Here is a 17,780-nt window from a genome sequence, read left to right as displayed (position 1 = left end):
TGCAGATGATGTGGTTCTTTTGGCTTCATCAAGCCGGGACCTCCAGCACTCGTTGGGGCGGTTTGCAGCCGAGTGCGAAGCAGTTGGGATGAGAGTTAGCACCTCCAAGTCTGAGGCCATGGTTCTCTGCCGGAAAACGGTGGACTGCCCCCTCTGGGTGGGGAGAGAGGTACTGCCTCAAGCGAAGGAGTTCAAGTATCTCGGGGTCTTGTTCACGAGTGAGGGTAGAACGGAGCGTGAGATGGACAGGCGGTTTGGTGCGGCGTCAGCAGTGATGCAGGCGTTGTACCGGACCGTCGTGGTGAAGAAGGAGCTGAGCCGGAAAGCAAAGCTCGATTTACCGGTCCAACTATGTTCCAACCCTCACCTATGGTCATGAACTTTGGGTAGTGACCGAAAGAGCAAGATCGCGGATACAAGCGGCTGAAATGAGCTTCCTCCGTGGGGTGGCTGGGCTCAGCCTTAGAGATAGGGTGAGGAGCTCAGACATCCGGAGGGAGCTCGGAGTAGAGCCGCTGCTCCTTCGTGTCGAAAGGAGTCAGCTGAGGTGGTTTGGGCATCTGGTAAGGATGCCTCCCGGGCGCCTCCCGTTAGAGGTGTTCCGGGCACGTCCAACTGGTAGGAGGCCCCGGGGAAGACCCAGAACACGGTAGAGGGATTATATCTCTCTCCTGGCCTGGGAGCGCCTCGGGGTCCCCCAGGAGGAGCTGGACGTTGTGGCTGGGGAGAGGGACGTCTGGAATGCCCTGCTTAGCCTGCTGCCCCCGCGACCCGGCCCCGGATAAGCGGAAGAAAATGGATGGATGGATGGACAACACAGAGTCCGAGAGTGTGGAGAGGCTCATTTCACGCGGGCCGGGTTACATCTTTGGTGCCGTGACCCGAATTTGCGGCGCTTCGAGACCGCAGAGGAAGCGAGGCTGGCCGCAGCCCCTCAACTCGGCTGCTATTATTAAACTGTCTGAATAACTACTACCATTAGAGCTTTGTTACGAGAATATCCATCCTCTCTAACATATCCTTTGTATACGCGTTTTCATTTGAGTGCTTTCCATGCTATTCTAACAGTAATAATAATTTGATCAAATGGTAAATGAGTATTTTGTGTTAAACATTTATGTAAGGGTAATTTGTGACTATTATTAAGCAAGTATTGCTGATTTATCTCATACATATCCTCTGCATTGAGCGTGTGTAATGACGTTTTGAGTTTGGTTTCAGCGAAAAAGTGAATTTTTGGGCTATTTACAATTGTACCACACTTTCTATTTTTTGTTTGTCATATTCTATCAAAAATAGCTCTGACACATACACAGTCACAAGCTTTAAAACATTTTCGGGCCCCCTCAACCCCCAATGAATTAGATGTTCTTCACTTTTCATGCAGCGCATCAAATCCATGTTCTTCCACATGTATTTCCAAACCAAACTCAATGCAAATTTGATCTAATTATAACAGCGGCCAGGTGAAGTTTCTGTACACAGACAAACCTTTTGTCTACTGAAATGTGAGTCAGCGAGGTGAAGTGAGGACGGCTCAACACACTGAGCACACATTCATTTTGTCAAGAGATTAAATGTTTGTAGTAGGTTGAGAGAAAAGTGTATAATTCACCAACAACAGTCAGTTTCATCTGGAAACACAAGTTGTGTTTGATTCTACTAATAATCATTTTAATCAACCAAGGCTGAAAGAAAATTGATTTATTTATCCTTTAATTAGCCAGAAAATTGAGATACTTTTGATCCCATCAACATTAAAATATTTTCATTAACTGTAAACCCTTCTACTCCCCCAATAAGTTTGACTTCAGTCATTCTGGTCAGTGTCTTACATTCCACCGCAGGCCAATGTGCTTGCCGACCAGATACTGTGTGTGGAGAGGACACACCCTGACTCCTTACTGAGTGTCCTCAGTGACTTTAACAAAGGAAACTGTTATATTATATTTGAATAATTATAAGAAGGCAGATAGCCAATGTGTTTTGTTTCACTGTCAAATAGCCCCAACCAAGTATTAATGATCTATATAATGTGTTATTTACACTTTTTGAATTTAATTACTGACATAAATAAAGTTTCTATGATATACTAATATATTGAGATGAATCTGTATACTGATTGCCAGAGCTGTAGTCCTCAAGGTGTAACACATCACACACATTTTATTCAAGTTAATCTAAAAATGAGCTCTTTAGTTGGAGATGGCTTAATCCGCTTTGAAAAGGACAAATAATTCAACCCATCTTAAAAATCTGGATAATGATGCCATCTAGTGGTCAGTCTCTCTTTTTAAATCTGTTCATAGTCACAAAATGAGAAAACAGGTCCTAATAACATATAGTAGTTTAAAACTGCTTTTTTCAATAAAAATAATTTGTGAACACAACCACGACATTACATCAATGTTTAAGTTGACAAATTTAACTGCAGTCAGTTTATTATTTCCATATCCAGAAGTCACAGAGCAACATTAACATTCCTTGAGTTTAAGATAATGTTAAAACTACAGTTTGTGGTTTGATGGGGAGTTACATGCTGGATCTATTACTTCATGAACAGCAGGGGGCAGTGACTGTGGGGTTGCCAGGTTTGGTACCACCAGAGACTTCTACAAAAATATGTGCTCAGTGACACAGTTGCACAGACGTGCTATTATATACATGTATGCAAACAGACTTTAAATAAAAAGGCACAATCATTATTCAGCTGAATGTAGGTCGCAAAGGATTCTGTTGTTCTTAATGTTTTTCACAGCATCCAAACTGTCTTTAAATCTGGCTTGTATGTAAATAATCAAATGTGTTGTTTTATTTTTTTACTCCTTTTTGCTTTTTTTGTGTGCATAAAAAGTGAACATTATTTTTTTTAACCATTATTTCATTTATAGTAATATTTTGAGTGGTTATCCGTGCGTGTACATTAAAAAATATATTTAATTTGATTTATTAATTGATTTATGTATTTTGGGTTCTTGGCAGCCTTAAACAATGTTAAATTAACAGAATGGAAAGTCAAACTTATGACTGATTTTGTGCTGAAAGAAAAAAATATAATAAATAATTTCATAGTTTGCATGTAGGGTAAGGACAGATAAAAAAAAATGCTAACAAACACATACAGGTACATCTCAATGAATTTGAATATCATAGAAAAGTGTATCTATGTCAGAAATTAAATTCAAAAAGTGGAAATAACACATTACATAAATCCATTACATACAGAATGACATCACATTTAATGAAGACCTACAATTCAGTGTCTCAACAAATTTGAATATTACAAAATTTTAAAAAGTATGTTTAATATGGAAATGTTGGCCTCTGAAAAGTATGTCCATCTATATGACTCAATACTTGGTTGGGGCTATTTGACTTGAACAACTGGAAATGGACTTTTACATCATATTCTAATGTATTGAGATGAACCTGTATGAACCAAAATGAGCAAACTTTTCTTCTAATGTCCCTTGCACAAGGTGGATATATACATATGTTTTCTAGATAATGATTTTGGTTATTATCATGGAAAATGTCTCGATATCAGCTCTTAAATTAAACTCTTATTAATTAGTTTTGTTGTTATCATTATATTTGTTCAAACAAATGTACCTTTAGTTCTTCCAGGCATTAAAATGAACAAGAAATTGAAGGAAAAGGGTGGTCTAATATTTTTTCGATGACTAAATAAAAGCTAAGACTTTTATAAGCAGTAGTTTGAGCCAAACCAGAAGATATAAGCAGTGATTATATTTGATTTTTGAAAATGTGTGTGTGTGTTCTATATGACATTCTGATGGAACTCATGAAGCATTCTAGAACGTGACATCAAAGAGACGTGTTCCTATCAGAATGATGTCAGAGTCTCCCAGTTAGTCTTCAGACACGTTTTCAATCACTTCAGACAAGTTTTGCTCCTGTTCAGTCGTGTTTTTACCTACTGAAAGATTTGCAAAGATGTTTGATCGTAAACCAAAGGTTTGTTGCACAGACTCTTCACGTCTGTTTGTGTAGTTTCTGCACTGTTTGAGACTTTCTCCAGCTAAATATTTGGCATCACTCACTGTCAGAAGTCTTTTTGTGGTTATCTGTGAAACTTTTTCATATGTTTTCGATAATTTCCATTGCTTTTTGTGCTAATTTGTATTATATTTGTCCTTATTCTGAACAGAAAATACAGATCGCTCCTGAAAAAGTTGAGGGAGATCAGAGCTTCAATGGACGGTAAGAAAGTTGCTTTTGGAAACTTAGCGAACACCTGTAACATGTGATGCAGTTAACCAAAGTGTTGTGTAACACAGCAGCACAGCTTGTACACTAAAAGTTGTTTTTCTTAATATTTGTCTACCAATTTTGCACATGTGGAGGAGCCACAACATCCTATTAACATAATTGAATCAACAGCTCCTCTGTTTCAGGCTCAACAACACATTCAAATCATTTATTAGAGAACTGTTCATGGCATCCTATCAGTGTTTTTAAGGGATTCAATATTTAAATATTGTGTTATTGTAAAAGTCAGTGAACTCAGAGACCTGTATCATGACTGGGAATTTGTTTTTTTAGACTTGATGGCCAATACAAACTCTTGTTAAAACCTACATTTTTTTTAGCCTTTTACACTTAAATCTAAAAAATATTTTCATATTATAATTTCTACTTGTAATCAATCCTTTCAAAATAAAGGGAATTTTAATCAACGTTCTAAATTGATTGATATTGAAGGAGTCTACAGCAGAAGCTTTACAATTATGTTTAAAGTAATTACATCTGTTGAATGATGTAATGGACATACTTGCCGTGATTGAAGTTGTCTTTACCAGTTATTCTTAAAAGCAGGTATCCATAGAACTCATTAATATTTCAGAGGTCAGGGTCCCTCCTCAAAACCTAAATTTGAGGGGTGATTTAGCCCACTCCACGACAAGATCTGATGTCAGTGGTACCAAAGCTCCTCATGTCTTCTAGTTTCATGTGAAACCAGCATCTTCACTTTGTTTACAGCCACAGAAAGTTACAACTGAGCCGGCTACAGCCATTTAAAGACAGTAACGGTAGCTTTGTCTCACGGGGTTAAACTGTCCCCTTATTGTTTCCAACATGAATTCACAATAAGCTGTGTTTCTGTTTCTGAAGAGTCAACGTGTCAGAAGCTCCCGCCACCAGGACCTCTGCAGAGAGCCGCACTGGGAGGACTCCCTGGTGGTCCAGGCTGTTCAGATGCAGTCAGGTATGTTTCACAGGAAGCCTTGATGCTTCATGTGACTCCTTTCACAAGTTTGTAACATTTCTATGTGGACACAGAAGATGCTTGACGTTGTTTTTGTTCATTCTTACTCTACAGAATGAAGACACAAGTCCACCAGAGACTTTGAAAGAGCCAACGAAGAAGTCGTCGTCTTTCTGGAGACTGTTTAGCTGCTGCAGGGTATGTTTCACACAAAGATCCACTGCTTTTAGAATTAGCGGATATTTATAGTCTGGATGTGAATATTGTCTTCTAAAGTCTTCATTCTCACTGTTGTTTCTGTGTTATTGAACCGCTGGAGTTTTTTTTGTCCTCCAACAGAGAAAAAGTCGCGTGGCTCCCAGTGTTGAAGATGAAGATCAACAGCAGCTCCTTCAGCCCGACGGCTCCGTCCAAGCTGATGAAGTGGTGGAGTTTAAAGGACTCACTGAAGAAGAAGAGAACGAGCTGGAAGAAACTAAGAAGGAGGACGAGAAAGCAGCTCCCACCGTGCCTCAGCAGACAGATTTTGCGTCCCTACTTGAAGACGCAGTCGTCAAGGTCTTGTGCCAGAAACAGACCCAGCAGAACCAGAACAGGTCAGTCCACAACTACTCTCATATTTTATACTTCACATTCAAAGCCACATTTTAATATCAAGTTCACAAGATCAAGTGTTATTCGCCATCTTATTATGGTACGCTCAATGTTTCTCCATGTTTCAGACCCGTGAAAACTGAAGCTGGGACCCGACAGCCCATCAGCTCCACCCAAGTCGACAAAGTGGTGGAGTGTAAAGAACTCAGCAAAGAAGAGAAGGATGTGTTGAAAGAAGACAAGAAGGAGGACAGGAAAGCAGCTGCCACGGTGCCTCAGCAGCCTGAATCTGGAGACAAAGTCACCAAAGTGGTGCACCAGAAAGCAACTGTCATCAGACCGTGGAGCCTCAGAGTTCAACACATCTCCTGGCTCGGGTGAGTAAATCTGCTCACACTTATTCTCACGCAGAGACAAGAAACAACACAGGTTTTAATCTTCCCAGAATGCAACAACTGATTGTTTTTGCAGCTTTGCTTTCGACCTCCATGGAGAACATAAGTCCATAAACTAGTTTATATTTAAGTGAAAGTATCAGCAGTTTGTAATTGGAGATAATGATGTTAACGTGTGATGTGACTTGTTGTGTTTGTGTGTCAGATTTCCCAACCCGCTCAACAACTGCTACATGAACTCCAGCCTGCAGAGTCTGATCACACTCGCAGGCTTCATCAGAGACGTCAACTACCAGGAGGATGCGTGGAGTTTGATTCCTGAGGCTGAGCTGATAAGGTACAGCAGCCACACACACACACACACACACACACACACACACACACACACACACACACACACACACACTCTGTACACTCTTGTACTTCTATCTTTGTGAGGGCCCTCATTGGAACAGTGAATTCCCTTGCAAGGTTATAATAGTTTTGGATTTTTCATTAGTTTTAGTTTCAATTTCGTCGTGATTTTTTCTTTTCAAATTCAGTTAGTTTTTAGTTTTAGTTTAGTTTTTATTCGTTTTAGTTTTATGTAATGGGGTAATTTGTTGGGTGGAAGATTAAAAGAGGTCACAGTAAATTTTGCCTTTATTTCCTTTGCCTTATCCATCTTCATTATGTTTGAAAAAAGTTGACTAAGAAGAAAATGAAGGACATTTTCACTATAATTTTAGTTAGTTTTGTTACCACACAATAAAGTTTCAGTTAATAATCATTATCATATAACCTGAACCCTTAAAAAAAAGTCTGAAATCTCAAAAAAGCCTTTAAAGAAGTGAGGACCGGCCGAAATGTCCTCACTTTGCAAAAATGCCCTCACTCTGTTGGTTAAAAACATGTTCTGGTCCTCACTATGTAGGAAGTACAAGAACACACACACACACACTGACGGAGATCTAACAACCTTTTCCTTCTCTATCTCCAGCCGTTTTATGAACATTGTGAGATGTCACGGCTCCAGAGACGGCCACCACAAGCTGCGGGCCCTCGACGTCTTCAAGAGGACCGTCTCCATCCTGGCCCCTGAATTTGCCGACAACGGCCAGAAAGTGAGTCCGCTTGTTACCGTCTCATTGCTGCCTGCTGCAGTCTTCTTCTCGTCTGTGCCTTTAAATTAAACCTGTGTGTCTGTGTGTGTGTTCAGGATGCCCATGAGTTCATCACAACCGTCCTGGGTCAGATGAGGACTCTGGCTCCACCGCTGCAGGAAGTCGCAGCCTTCGTGGGAAGCAGCTACTGCTGCCCTGTGGAGAAGAACCTGGTGTTTAAGATGCAGAACACCAGGACATGCAAAAGGTAAAAGCACACAGAGAGAAACCTGAGTAGCTTATCTCTAAAGGGTCCGTTCAGCTCAGTGGCAGTTCTAGACCAATTTTACTGTGGAGGCCAAGGAGGGGTTTAATCAGAGGGGCACATTAGCACATACAAATGGCGAAGATGATATTTAAGCATTCAAAACCTTTATTTTAGCTTATTTAAACATCTCATTTAAGTATATTTGGAAGATACGAATACATTGATTTAAACAATGAGACTCACCAACAAAAACAGTTTTTTTTGTATGACAATGACATTTCTCATTTAATCATTTGCATATATACCAATATTTTATTGGACAATTAAAATATTATACAATGTTCACATTCTGAGTTCCTTTTGTGTACAATGAGATATTGTTTGAACAAAAAAAAAGTAAGAATTGTTTATCGTTATAAATTGATCATTTTATTATTCATTTGACACAGGGGCCACAGCAGGGCCCCTGTAGGCCACTGTGTAGAACCGCCACTGGTTCAGCTAAATCAGAAAATAATTCTCTTCCATTGACTGTATTTATTTTCTCTAATGTGCAGGTGTGGAGCTCAATCCATCAGAGAGGAGGAGTTCACCAACCTTTCTCTGGACCTGCTCCCTGGTGCCTCAGTACAGGTAATGATCCAGAACTACCAGAAGGTAAGAACCTCATTCACATCAACACGGACTGAGAGGAACCTCATGGAACAAAACATTTGGCCCTGCTGTGTTGTTGCTGTGTTTTAACTGACTGCTTGTTGTCCCTGCAGGAAACACAGCTGGAGTTTAAATGTGAATGTGGAGGCAAGACATCAGGCCAGCGCTCCACCTTCCTGACCCTGCCCAAGTGAGTCACATCACATCCATCACAAACCTGCAGTTACAAAATCTGAAACACGTTAACCCTGTGTACAGACTTAGATTCATGGAGGTGTTTTTGCTGGCTTTTATTCATTTATCCAGTTAATTTCTGCAATCACTCACCTTGTGCCTCTGCTGTTTCCTTTCCTATCCTCAGAGTCCTGATGTTACAGATAAAGAGATTCACCTTCACTCCGTGCTATCAGCTGGTAAAGCTGCAGGACCCCGTCGACCTCTTCAGGGAGCTGATGGTGACCTCCACACAGGTAGAACAATCACACACACACACGCACGCATACACACGCACGCACGCACGCAGGCACGCACGCACGCACGCACGCACACACACACACACACACACACACACACACACACACAGTTTGTGAAGCTAACTGTTACTGTTACTGTGTTTCTCCTCAGGCGGAGGGCTTGTACAGCCTGGTTAGTGTCATCAGCCATTTAGGCACCAGAGGAAACAGTGGTAAGATATTTACACACTCAAGGTCTAACTGTCAGTAGTCCTAGTCCCTCTAACAGATACAGGTGCATCTCAATAAATTAGAATATCATAGAGAAAAGTTTGTCGGTAATTCAATTTAAAAAGTGGAAATAACACATTATATAGATCCATTACACACAGAATGAAACATTTAATGCCTTCATTCATTGAATTTCTCCAAATTATAATGATTATGGCTTCCATTTAATGAAGGCCTAAAATTCAGTATCTCAAAAAAAAAAAAGAATATTACAAAAGACCAAAAATTATGTTTAATATGGAAATGTTGGCCTCTGAAAAGTATGTCCATCTATATGACTCAATATTTGGTTGGGGCTATTTGACTTGAACTACTGGAAATGGACTTTTCCATCATATTCTAATGTATTGAGATGGACCTGTAGATAAAGGTGGAGAATATTCAGTTATTTACTGACTAGCACACTTTAAATACTGGTTTTCTGTAAAAAAAAATCATTTACATTTTGAATTAAGTTTGGTTGGAGACTGCAGTTCTCCTCCTCTTTATAAGCTCCTCTTCATGTGAAGCTGTAACAGTGATTCCTCTCCCGTTAGGACACTACGTCAGTGACGGCGTGCACCCGGACCAGGACATGGGTGGTGCAGGTGACCGCTGGCTCCACTATAATGACGCCCAGGTCACGGAGACAACCAGGGGGGCTGTCTGTGAGCAGCGTCAGAGGACAGCCTACATCCTTTTCTACCAGAGACGGGTAAGAGGACGACTCCGACAAACACATCATACAAACATGTTGCTTGTTCCACACGGAGCCCACTAACATTTTCTGTGTGTCTTTAGATGTAGGCTGCTCTGGGAATGGGGGGACTTACCAGTGCCAGAGTCCCTGGACAACACAGAAGGCACCAAGAGACCTGAAATGAAATCTGTCAGGCTCAAGAAGAAGATCCAATCCAGGTGAGTAGTCATGGAGACCCACAGGTAAGTCTGTTCATCCCTGTTTGTGTGTTGCAGGTGGTGCAGCTGAAGATGGAGGTTTTGGGTCACAACCAACAGTCGTCCTGTGATCCTGGAGCAGCAGCAGCAGCAGCAGCGGTAGGTCCCCCCAGCCCTGAGGAGGAAGGGTTCCCCCAGAGAGTCTGGTCCCTCTCGAGGTTTCTGCCACGGCAGTTTTTCCTCGCCACAGTCGCCGACGCCTTTGACCAAATCAGAACTCGTCTCCCGCAAATCACGAGACGACTTGGTCGGCATGGCTTGCTCTCTGGGTAGTAAAAAAGATAGATAGGGCTACACGGTGGCGTAGTGGCCTCACAGCAAGAGGGTCTCAGGTTTGAATCCGGCCTGCGGCTCTTCTGTGTGGAGTTTGCATGTTCTCCCCGTGTCAGCGTGGGTTCTCTCCGGGTACTCCGGCTTCCTCCCATGGTCCTAAACATGCAGCTTAGGTTCAATTAGTGACTCTTAATTGGCCGTAGGAGTGAATGGGAGCATGAATGATTGAATGTCTCTATGAATGAATGAATGAAAAAATATATTGTAAATAGTAGTTACATTTTTTTAATTAATATTATTTTGAATATAAATAAAATATTTTAATATAAATAAATATATTTTAATATAAATATCTTAATTTTCTGACGCATCCGTTTTATGAGCTACCCATCACTTTACCTCCTGTCCAGTATACAGTAACATTATCTCCAGTGATCACATTACAATAATAATAATAATATTCATAACAATAACAACTTAAATTTATATATCACCTTTCAAGAAGCCCAAGGACGCTTTACAATACAAGACAATAAAATACAGTAAGAACAATACAACACAGTAAGAAATTACAGCTTTTCACTTTTCACAGTGAGCGTTAAGTTGTAAAATCAAGCTAACGCTGGTGGTGATTATTTATCATGAATATATATTTTAACATAAATGCACTTATTTATATTTTTAAAGAGCATCATTTATCTTTTTCACCGCAGCGTTATTCATAATTGAACAGTATTAAGTTACTCTTTTTAACCAACTTTAATATTTAAACTACAGTGCATTATAACACCTTAAATACATCTCAGTTATCAGAAAACAATTATTACAACCTGACATCATATCAACACCAATATACATCATATGTATTCTCTATTTCCCCTAATACATAATAAAAAAGCAACAGTTTTATAGACTGTTACATGAATGTATTTGATTAACTTCCTTAAAGTCATATCTATTTTACTTTATCCTCTATTTATTCGTATTGTGTAATGAATTTACCCCTTTTGTGATGTGATTGATTTAGTCAACTTATTTTGTATGTATGAATGTGGTTCTCCTCTTTTAAATTGTATTGTGTATTTTTTATGTCTGACTATGATTGACATTTTAGATTAATTTTTTTTAATGGCTTCTTTATTTCCCTCATTTAAATGCTGTAGCTACATGTTAGCTTACCCAGCTACACCGTTAGCACTCACATCACATATTACAGCTAACACCTGAGCTTGCATAGCGGTAGCATCAAACGCAAGGAAACATTAATGTAGCTTAGATTGGTTTAATAAAAGTATCTCAATGAAAGCCATGTTCAGTTCAGCTTTTTTGATTTCAAACATGTGCGAGTAACACAACAAAGTAAACTCAAAAACAAATACATCCAATGAGAATAATCAAAACAAAAAAAAATAGCAATAGTCAAAACAAAAGCTATGTGAACGCAACATGTCCGAAAAGGAGTAGGATGAAGCATAAGCTTATTTAAACCTACCCCTTCTCCACTACTACTTCCCCCCCCCTAAACATACATATTTAAATGATACATATTTACAAAAAAATAGAAAATAAATAGATTTGATACGTTTCGATAGGTCATATATTTTTTTTTATCAATCCCTGTTCAATGACCATGATCATTTTTGGAGAAATTCTGAGATTATAATGGGTGTGTATTGCACGGAATGTTCGTGGCCAGGGAGACATACAGAGGAAAAAAACAACAGCAAAGCAACACAAAAAACACACTAAAAAGCTGACCCCGTCACATAATGTACACAGGATAATATACTTACTTTTTTAAAAAACTGCCATACTCCCCATGATGACAAATTGCATCGATGATGCTTAAGACCTCAATATTAACTGGAAACAAAAAATGTTTTGTGTTGTTTTTTTTTTTAAATCAAGCACTCATCTCTATATGGTGATACTGATACTGAGCTACAATGTTTCATATCCAAGTCCACGTAGTTGTTACTAATGCAATATAAAGCAGGATCTATCACTGTTAAATATCTTATGCTATAAATGTGGAAACTAGCATGTCTTCAGCAAACCAAGCATGTGAAAGCTAACTGGTCCTGAATGAGACCAGGGTTAGTGCAGTTCTACCCAGAAGCATTTGCAAAGCTCGTCTTTTGTTATGATATCTACTGGTATCATTGCTTTGTGTTCTCACACACAGTAAAACATGTCTGTAGATTTTACAGTGAAAAACTGCTAAACCATGACAGTAAAAGACTGTAAAATGATAAATGGGTTAATTCAGTTTCAGTAACAATGAAACACCGTAAATGTTTATATCAGCCAAAACAGTAGTTTTTACATTTTACTGTAATATTTAAAGGTAAAATCTTTAATTCATGCAGCATTTATAAAGTTTTTCTTGTCAATTATATGGCAGAACAGTGTTTCTTTTGATGGAAAAACTTTTTATTTTTTATGGTAAAATAGGGACTAAAATAGCTATCTTAAACGGGAAATCAACAGTGCTAATATAATATATATATTACCATAATATATATAAAACCAAATATAATATAATACCATAATATTACAAAAAGTTGCACCGTATTTATTACGGTAAAGTTCTGGCAACCACAGCTTCTGTTTTTTTACTGTAAAAACGACAGTTTGTTTTTTACAGCGCAGGCGCACAAATAACATCAATGCCCGATGTGACATTTCTGCACTAGTAGAGCACAATCAGGTTTGCCTGAATGTCTTTCAAACCAATATTTTGCTGTTTTTATGTGATGTGCATCTTTGCGTCTGTCCCATCCTTGTGAATGTAGTATCTCAGGAATGCCTTGAAGGAAATTCTTCAAATTCTGTGCAAATGTCCACTCAGACTAAAGGACAAAGTGATTGACTGATTTCTACCAATGTTCACACAGAGATGACCTCCTTAGATTGTGGAGGTCAAAGGTCAAAGTCACAGCGACATCACAAAAACTTTTTTTTGGCTGTAACTCATTTACAAATCATGTTAATGTCAATAATTCTACCTTCTCTCCACCACAATATTTATTGTTATTATTGCACTTCAACTGCACAGGCACCAGAAAATGTGGACATGCTCTGGCAGAGCAGTAATTGCTGTGAAGTTGCATTGTTTGATGAAATAAATAAGTGACAATTCCTCTGTGCGCCCCACTATGAATAGGCTTAAACAGTGGAGAAGACGATGAGTATTCCTACAGTTGCTCTGCTGTCAGACCATATTATACTATTACCAGGTTCATTTAAAGTGTTACGACCCGGCTCGATTTTGAGAGCTGTAACATGTAAAAGGAATAGAAATGAGGTGGAACGCAACACTGGGCAGTTCAGGTTAAAATCAGGTGTTTATTTTTAACCAGTAAGAGAGTGCTGTTGTACAACAAAATATAACAAAAGGAGGCTATATGGGGACTGACAATTAAGCAATAAACTATACAAAGTTGAATAAATGAATTACAAAGCTCTTGGCTTAAAAAACCCCTCTAAAGTACAAAAAGAAGTCAGCACCCAAAAGCTTTCAGAAAACAACAGACAAAACAAACTAAAATTTAAACAAAGGGTGTCCAACTCTTGGTTCTCTTTATCTAACGAATTTACAAACTAACAGAACTTACAAAGACTCCCAAAAAACTATCTGAACCACTCAGACAGGCAAGTGATACTGCTGCAACAATCAATAATACAATACATTGCTTCTAATTACATAAATTGATGTGCAACGAACAGTAAAGGCAGACTGCTCACTCTCTCACAGCCGCCATGAACTGTGGAAACACAAGCGTTTTATAAGGTGCAGTTGGTTGATTGAAGAGTCCTGATTGGCTGACTCGCAGGAATCTCCGCCGCACCAATCACAGACGAGTAAGCAGGAACCAGGAAGTAGGCGGTCTCACAGCTCCAGAAGGTCCAATCAACTTCGAGGAATCCCACAACTGGATTTACATAATTAGGAGAGTAATGCAGAGAAACAATACAATAAATGAAGAACGGCAGCCAGCCGTAACAAAAGTCATGACCAGGTTGAGTGATTGTGTGATGAGGCTTGCAGCTAAAATATGTGCATCTGCTGCAGAAGTACATGTGAACATGTGAACATGTGAATATGCACGCAGTCATACCCTGCTCTACTCTAAACACACAAGGAAATCAGACAGCTATGAGGGGGACATGACTTCAACTCTGAAAGCCATTAGAAGCACGTCAAAGTCTGATTCAATGAGAAGCTGAAATGACTGTAATATCGTCAAACTTTCAAGTTTTAGATCAACTTTTAGCTGCAGCATTCTGAACCATTTAAAGGAATTTGAAGTTGAAGTGTTTAGAATAAAAGGAAAGCTCTTTAAGAGGGTCTGACCCTCCCTAACCCTAACCCTTTGGTAATGTTCCGTCCAAATACATGTTTCTATTGGTCATACTGCAACGTCATTATATGAACTTACAGACCAACTAAAAATTAATGGAATACTTAAAACTTCGACTTTAGAAATTAAAAAGTTAAAACTTATCTACGGACTAAAAAGGAGTTAAAGATTTTTTTTGTTGTTGTTTTTTTGAGGAAGGAAACATTTCGTCAAACTAAAAAGATCCGACTTCCAAAGACTAAATAGAAATGAAAGAGTTCAAACTTATCTATAAACTAAAAAGGAGTTGAAGTTTTTTGTTTGTAGTTTGTAATTTTGTTTTGTGTGTGTGTTTGTGTGTGTGGTACTGTCACAGCTCCGGGTTGTACGGAGAGTCAGTCAGCCAGTCCATGACGATCCGCGACAGCACCTCAAAAGATAAGAGACCACCAGGCTGGGACCCCTCAACGTCGTCCTCAGGCTGCTGGACCTCCTTCAGACACACAGACAGAGAGAGGGAGGTGGGGGTTCAGCTACACCCTTTACACTGATGCAGTGTGGGATAGATGTATTTTAGTACTGCTGGTGAATAAGAAACAGCCACAGTATCAACTTATCAATAGATTAAAATTGGGTTTGTTTGTTTGTTTGTTTTTTGAGGAAGGAAAACTTGTCGCCAAACTAAAAAGCAATGACATACTAAAAAATGATCTATGAACTACAAAGAAATCACAGAGTTAAAACTTATCTTAGAGCTAAAAAGGAGTTAAAGGTTGTTTTTTGTTTGTTTGTTTGTCTTTGAGGAAGGACTTAAAAGGTGAAAGTTGATTATTAACTTTTGACCCACTAAAAAGAAATAAATGAGTTCAAACTAAACCAAAACCTAAATAGAAATGAAAGACCTCAAATGTTTTTACGGACTAAAAGGAGTTAAAGGGCGTTTTGAGGGAGGACATGAAAGTTGAAAGGAAAGACATGAAAAATGTCTACGAACTCAATAGAAATTTAAAAATTCACACTTATCAAGGAACAAAAAAAAAAAGAAATACGTACGACATATCTATGGACAAAATAGAAATTAAAGAGTTAAAGTTTATCTTTAAATGAAAAAGGCGTCAAAGAATTGTTTGTAGTGAATGTGTGTGTGTGTGTGTGTGTGTGTGTGTGTGGTACTGTCACAGCTCCTGTCTGTATGAAGAGTCAGTCAACCACAGTATTAATAACACTGAAGCAAATATTACTTCTGCTTGTGAATGAATAAAACGTACCATCTTATCTTTTTGTGTCGTGTTATAATGAGTGTGTCTGTGTTGAAGAGTTTATAATAAAAGGAAAGCTCTTTAAGAGGGTCTGACCCTCCCTAACCCTAACCCTTTGGTAATGTTCCATCCAAATATATGTTTCTATTGGTCATACTGCAACGTCATGAAATAACAAGACACTAGTTTCAATTGTTTCATCTGTTCTTTACCTGATATATTTAGACAAAGCCAAATAATTATGGTATTAATTAGAAACTGTATGAGAGAATAGTTTTCATGTCTTCTACCAACTTTTTTTTTTTTTTTTAAAAGGATTTGAATGGAACATCACCATCAGACCCTCTTAAAGCTCTTTCCTTCTACAAAGTAAAAAAATAATAAAATCAAAAACATCTACACTATGTGTTTCTGTTGTTCTTTTTTGCTATTATTATATTTTTTTTACCCTTGAAAGATTTCTAGGAAACAAAACAGTTAATTGAAAATTTGTTTCACTAGTTTCAGCCTCAAGAATGCAGGAGACAAGAAAACTTTCTCCTTAAATTAACATTTAAAACATTTAACATTTGAAACTGTGCACTCCTGACCTCTAGTGGCTGAAGTCAGTGCAACATGCTATCATGAAACAAACCTCCTAATACATGTTTAAACTCACTGAGTTAATATACTGACAGCACAGAATCAACTTGGTGAAACAAAAGAAAAAGCTTCATGAACCAGGTGGAACAGTTCTGTCAGTCGACCCTAAAACCCTTTGAGCCTGTCACAGAGACGTTTTTCACAGAAAGTGTAGAAGGCATTACATAAAATACTTACATTACTTTTCTACATACTAAGAAAGGAATATAGCATGAGAAACTTATCAACAAACAAAAAATAAATGAAATACTCAAAACTTGGACTATATGGAAATTAAAAAAAATAAAACTTATCAATGGATTAAAATCAAGTTAAAGGTTTGTTTATTTGTTTGTTTGTTTGTTTTTTGAGGAAGGAAAACTTGTCGCCAAACTAAAAAGCAATGACATACTAAAAAATGATCTATGAACTACAAAGAAATCACAGAGTTAAAACTTATTTTAGAGCTAAAAAGGAGTTAAAGGTTGTTTTTTGTTTGTTTGTTTGTCTTTGAGGAAGGACTTAAAAGGTGAAAGTTGATTATAAACTTTTGACTCACTAAAAAGAAATAAAAGAGTTCAAACTAAACCGAAAACTAAATAGAAATGAAAGACCTCAAATGTTTTTACGGACTTAAAGGAGTTAAAGGTTTTTTTGAGGGAGGACTTGAAAGTTGAAAGGAAAGACATGAAAAATGTCTACAAACTCAATAGAAATTTAAAGAATTCTTTGTTTGTAGTGAATGTGTGTGTGTGTGTGTGTGTGTGGTACTGTCACAGCTCCTGTCTGTATGAAGAGTCAGTCAACCACAGTATTATTAACACTGAAGCAAATATTACTTCTGCTTGTGAATGAATAAAACGTACCATCTTATCTTTTTGTGTCGTGTTATAATGAGTGTGTCTGTGTTGAAGTGTTTATAATAAAAGGAAAGCTCTTTAAGAGGGTCTGACCCTCCCTAACCCTAACCCTTTGGTAATGTTCCATCCAAATACATGTTTCTATTGGTCATACTGCAACGTCATGAAATAACAAGACACTAGTTTCAATTGTTTCATCTGTTCTTTACCTGATATATTTAGACAAAGCCAAATAATTATGGTATTAATTAGAAACAGTATGAGAGAATAGTTTTCATGTCTTCTAGAAAACTGTTGGGGAAAAAGGATTTGAATGGAACATCACCATCAGACCCTCTTTAAGCTCTTTCCTTCTACAAAGTAAAAAAAAAATAAATTCAAATACATCTACACTATGTGTTTCTGTTGTTCTTTTTTGCTATTGTCATTATATTTTAGCTAGTTAAAAATGTGTTTCACTAGTTTCAGCCTCAAGAGTTCAAGAGAAAATAAAACTTTCTCCTTAAATTAACATTTAAAACA

At 38.1% G+C, this 17,780-nt stretch overlaps 1 protein-coding gene across 1 annotated transcript; it reads left to right on the top strand.

Annotated features, from left to right (window-relative positions):
• Nucleotides 1-3,920: 3,920 nt before the first annotated feature.
• Nucleotides 3,921-10,175, top strand: LOC131971516 (uncharacterized). Its single transcript, XM_059333025.1, has 14 exons — nucleotides 3,921-3,978; nucleotides 4,172-4,224; nucleotides 5,137-5,428; nucleotides 5,570-5,826; nucleotides 5,953-6,201; nucleotides 6,425-6,556; nucleotides 7,199-7,322; nucleotides 7,418-7,569; nucleotides 8,127-8,226; nucleotides 8,337-8,413; nucleotides 8,585-8,693; nucleotides 8,848-8,908; nucleotides 9,503-9,660; nucleotides 9,921-10,175. The coding sequence occupies exons 1-14, from the start codon at nucleotides 3,958-3,960 to the stop codon at nucleotides 10,173-10,175; spliced, it is 2,040 nt and encodes a 679-aa protein (XP_059189008.1). The 5' UTR covers nucleotides 3,921-3,957.
• Nucleotides 10,176-17,780: the final 7,605 nt, after the last annotated feature.

This window comes from Centropristis striata, chromosome 5 (assembly GCF_030273125.1).
Source record: "Centropristis striata isolate RG_2023a ecotype Rhode Island chromosome 5, C.striata_1.0, whole genome shotgun sequence".
Lineage (NCBI taxonomy): Eukaryota > Metazoa > Chordata > Actinopteri > Perciformes > Serranidae > Centropristis > Centropristis striata.
This window is presented reverse-complemented; position numbering and strand designations above follow the sequence as displayed.